This window comes from Terrapene carolina, unplaced genomic scaffold, assembly GCF_002925995.2.
Source record: "Terrapene carolina triunguis isolate 2854851 unplaced genomic scaffold, T_m_triunguis-2.0 Scaffold28795, whole genome shotgun sequence".
Taxonomy (NCBI): Eukaryota; Metazoa; Chordata; order Testudines; family Emydidae; genus Terrapene; species Terrapene triunguis.
In genome coordinates, this window is record NW_020693146.1 from 350 (window position 1) to 4,307 (window position 3,958).

Consider the following 3,958-nt stretch of genomic DNA (forward strand, 5'->3'; position numbering starts at 1 on the left):
CTATCTATCTATCTATCTATCTATCTATCTATCTATCTATCCCCATTAACCCCCTCTGTCTATCTATCTATCTATCTATGAATGAGATGCCTATACACAAGGGTGATTCAAGGTGAGTGATACAATTATTTTATTATTAACATTAATATAGTTATTATTGCCAGACCTGCTCATTAGTGTCAGCTACTGTGACCTGCAGAATACCATAGACCATCAGTGATGGTGCTGATCGTACATTAGTGATCAGAGGCAGTGTGTGGCCTAGAGGAGAGCGCTCTGCCTGTGGCCTGCAGGGTGACTTTGGGTGAGTCCCGTCACTCCCTTATCATGTACCTCAGTTTCCCCATCTGTAAAAAAAGGAGAATAATACTTCCCTCTCCTTGTAAAGAGCTTTGAGGTCTACTGTTGAAAAGTTATTACTACTAATAATAGCAAAGTTTGCAATGTGTCCTGTCTGTCACTTAACAGCTGTGTTCACTGTGGACAGGGCTTACAGACTCATAGACTTTAAGGTTAGAAGGGAAGATCATGATTATCTAATCTGACCTCCTGCACATTGCAGGCCACAGAACCTCACCCACCCACTCCTGTAATAGACCCCTAACCTCTGGCTGAGTCACTCAAGTCCTCAAATCATGGTTTAAAGATTTCAAGTTAGAGAGAATCCACCATTTACACTAGTTTAAACCTGCAAGTGACCCGTGTCCCATGCTGCAGAGGAAGGCTACCTCCCACCCCCCCATCTCTGCAAATCTGATGGAGGGGGGATTTCCTCCTAACCCCAGATATGGCAGTCACTTAGACCCTGAGCATGCAGATGGGAAAGAATTGTCTGTAGTAACTCAGAGCCCTCCCCATCTAATGTCCTATCACCAGCCCTCGGAGGTATTTGCTTCTGGCAGTCGCAGTTCGGCTACATGCCATTGTAGGCAAACTCGTCATACCATCCCCTCCATAAACTTATCAGGCTCTGTCTTGAAGCAACTTACGTTTTTTGCCCCCACTGTTCCCCTTGGAAGGCTGTTGCAGAACTTCACTCCTCTGATGGTTAGAAACCTTCACCTAATTTCAAGCCTAAATTTGTTGATGGCCCGTGTAAATCCATTTGTGCTTGTTGGTAATATGTAACATGCCTTCTTTTTTTTTTTTTTTTTTTAGCTTCCTCATCCTGTAGCATCCTAAAAATTCAGTCCCGTCCATTTCAATTATCTGCTTCCCAAAGCCACGTTGAGAGAACATTGATCTATGTACTATCAGGTTCCTGCTTTCCACAGACCACCTCTTTGTTTTTTGGTCGATAAAAATACTGCCCCCTAGTGCGTAAACTGAAGGCACTTTCTCTACAAGGGATTTTCTGAATATGTTCTTTCTTTCTTTCTTTCTTTCTTTCTTTCTTTCTTTCGATATTCACCTACATTTCCCCCCCCCCCCCCCACATCATAACACAGGTAAGGAAAATCAGGCGCATATAAAGGGGATCATATTTTTGAAGAACCTCCTAATTTTTTTCCATATTTATATTTAATGCATTTGTTGACCTATGCGCTGTTACAGGAGGCAAAGCTATTTAGGTCAGCTAGCAAGAATAGGGCTAGTTTTCTTGCTTTTCTGTTTTGATAAAGTTATGGTCCTTCGTTTTTTTCCCCCAAGAGAACAATTTTCTCCTATTTATGGTCCCCATTTCCACAAAGAAACCAGAGGGAATGGAGTCACCGATTCACTGATTGCAAGAGCCAGTAAAACCTTCCCCTTCCTTTGCAACTTTCAAATGAATGCAAACGAGGCAAAGCAATGGAGAATGAGTCTATATCCCTCCAAAGAAACCAGTGGGAACGCAGCCGCTGTTCTCTGCGTTGTTGAAAAGACACGTCCCTTTTTGAATGAATTGCAGCTATCTTCCACCTTGACTCATTGTGAACTTGCTGCTGGTTCTGTTCCACAGGCCGAGCGCCCCTTTACGTAGGTGTCTATAGTTGGATCATGATTCCAGAGGGAACGACACAGGTTTGACTTTTGGAGGTGGAAACGGGCAGTTCAGTGTCTGGGGAGAGCCTGAGGCTTCTAGAATCAGGGGTTGGTATCCCCCGGGGCAGGGATTTGCATGCGGGTTTCCCGGGGAAGATATAAGCGATTAAAGAGACTGATAAGGGGGGTCGGGGCTCGCTGGCGGAAGTGGTGCTGTAGGTTAGAACCATTGTCCCCCTGTAGTGATAACGTGGAATGACTCGTGCTGCATGGAAGCAGAAATTCTTGATTGTTTCTCAGGGTGTTCATGGAGGATGTGGCGTTACCCAGTGCTGGTGTGTCCCTCAGCGCTTCTGCATCTTAGGTGTGAACAGTCCCCTGTTATTGTACCCTCTTCCAAATGTGACTCCACGCCCTGTGTCTGCCCCTCTGCGCTGTATCAGAAGGAAACAAAGATAAAATCCCTTTGATCATTAGGAACGGTTCCCCGGGAATTAGGTGGGAAAATCCCATTGCGCACTCAGAGACCTGGGTTTGCTTTTCCTGCCTCCCTTCCCAAGAAACCACCATGCTGGTCCTCCTGCTGATTCTTGCTTCCCCTTCCATGTATATTTTCCTGGGGAACGTTGTCTTGCTGTTAAGTGTAGGACAACCGAGCCCTTAGGGGCAGATTTTTAAAGGTATTCAGGCACCCAGAGAGATTTTCAATAGCATTTAGGCGCCAAAAACTAATTAATTTCAATGGTAATTAGGTGCTTAGATGCTTCTGGGAGTCCCACTAGGCACCTAAACCCCTTTAGAAATCTGACCGGACCAGGGGCGCTAGAACAATTTGTATAGTGGGGGTGCCCAGAGCCAATGAACCAAACTGTAAATCCTGCATATGACAGAAACCACTTCAAGACAGGGGCGCGGCAGCACCCCTAGTTCCAGCACTTATGGACCCGACTGGAATGATGTACTGATATATTGAAAAAGCCCTTAGCAGTTTGGTTGGTTTTTCACAAGTTGGATGGCGGGTGTGTTCCTACCAGTGGGGCTAGGAAGCGTCTCCAAAGCCCAAAGTCTACGGTATTTTGGGCACAAATCCAAGATGATTCCCACGGATTCCTCGTCCTCCAACTCCACCAACCTCCTCTGCGTATTTCCTTTTGATTTGTGTGGATTCTAGTTGGGGAAACCCCATATCTGGCTTGTCTACACGATCAAATGGACCGCAGCAAGGTTGGGGTGTGAATCGATCCCGCTATAGCACGTTGTGGCCTAATTGCTGGTGTGCACCATGGAGATTTGCATTCATAGCTCCTTAGAACGCTTTGGTCTAGTCCCCTTTGAAACTGGAGTAGCTCAGAGCGCTCTGGCGAGCTCTTAATCCGGGTCATGAGGATACACGTGAACAGTTAGACCGCAGCAGGCTAGTGCAGGGGTAGATTCATCCCCACCTCACTGTTGCCGTAGACAAGTGAGTTAAACTGGTCCCTGCGCTGCTCAGAATCCACTTCCCCTTTTTGTGCCAGGCCCGCTCTGCTCTGTGTCACTGTGTGTCTGGAGCAGTAATACGTGGCGGTGTCTGCAGCTGTCAGCAAGCGGAGCTCCAGGGAGAACTGGTTCTTGGAAGGGTTCACCGAGATGGTGATGCGACTCTGGAGGGAAGCAGCGTAGTTTGTGCTTCCCCCTTGAGCTATACGCCCGATCCATTCCAGCCCTTTCCCGGGACTCTGCCGGATCCAGTTCCACCAGCAACAACTACTGCCCAGGGTGTCCGAGGAGGCACCTGAGATGGAGCAGGTGAGGCTGAGAGTCTCTGAGGGTTTTAGAGTCCCAGGCCCTGACTCCACCAGCTGCACTTGTGACAGGACCCCTGTGGAAAAGACAGAGCCGTGTGAATTCATCCCACAACCCATTCATCCCCTGGTGCTGTGCAGATCGGTCCCACCCAATACTCACACGAGGGGGTGGCCAACAGGAGAAGGAATACAAATAACGGCTTCAT

At 47.4% G+C, this 3,958-nt stretch overlaps 1 gene segment (V, D, J or C); it reads right to left on the reverse strand.

The window, feature by feature from the left end:
- Positions 1-3,380: 3,380 nt before the first annotated feature.
- Positions 3,381-3,958, reverse strand: LOC113409051. The segment is given in 2 exon segments: positions 3,381-3,826; positions 3,913-3,958. Coding segments are annotated over 2 exon segments (492 nt in total).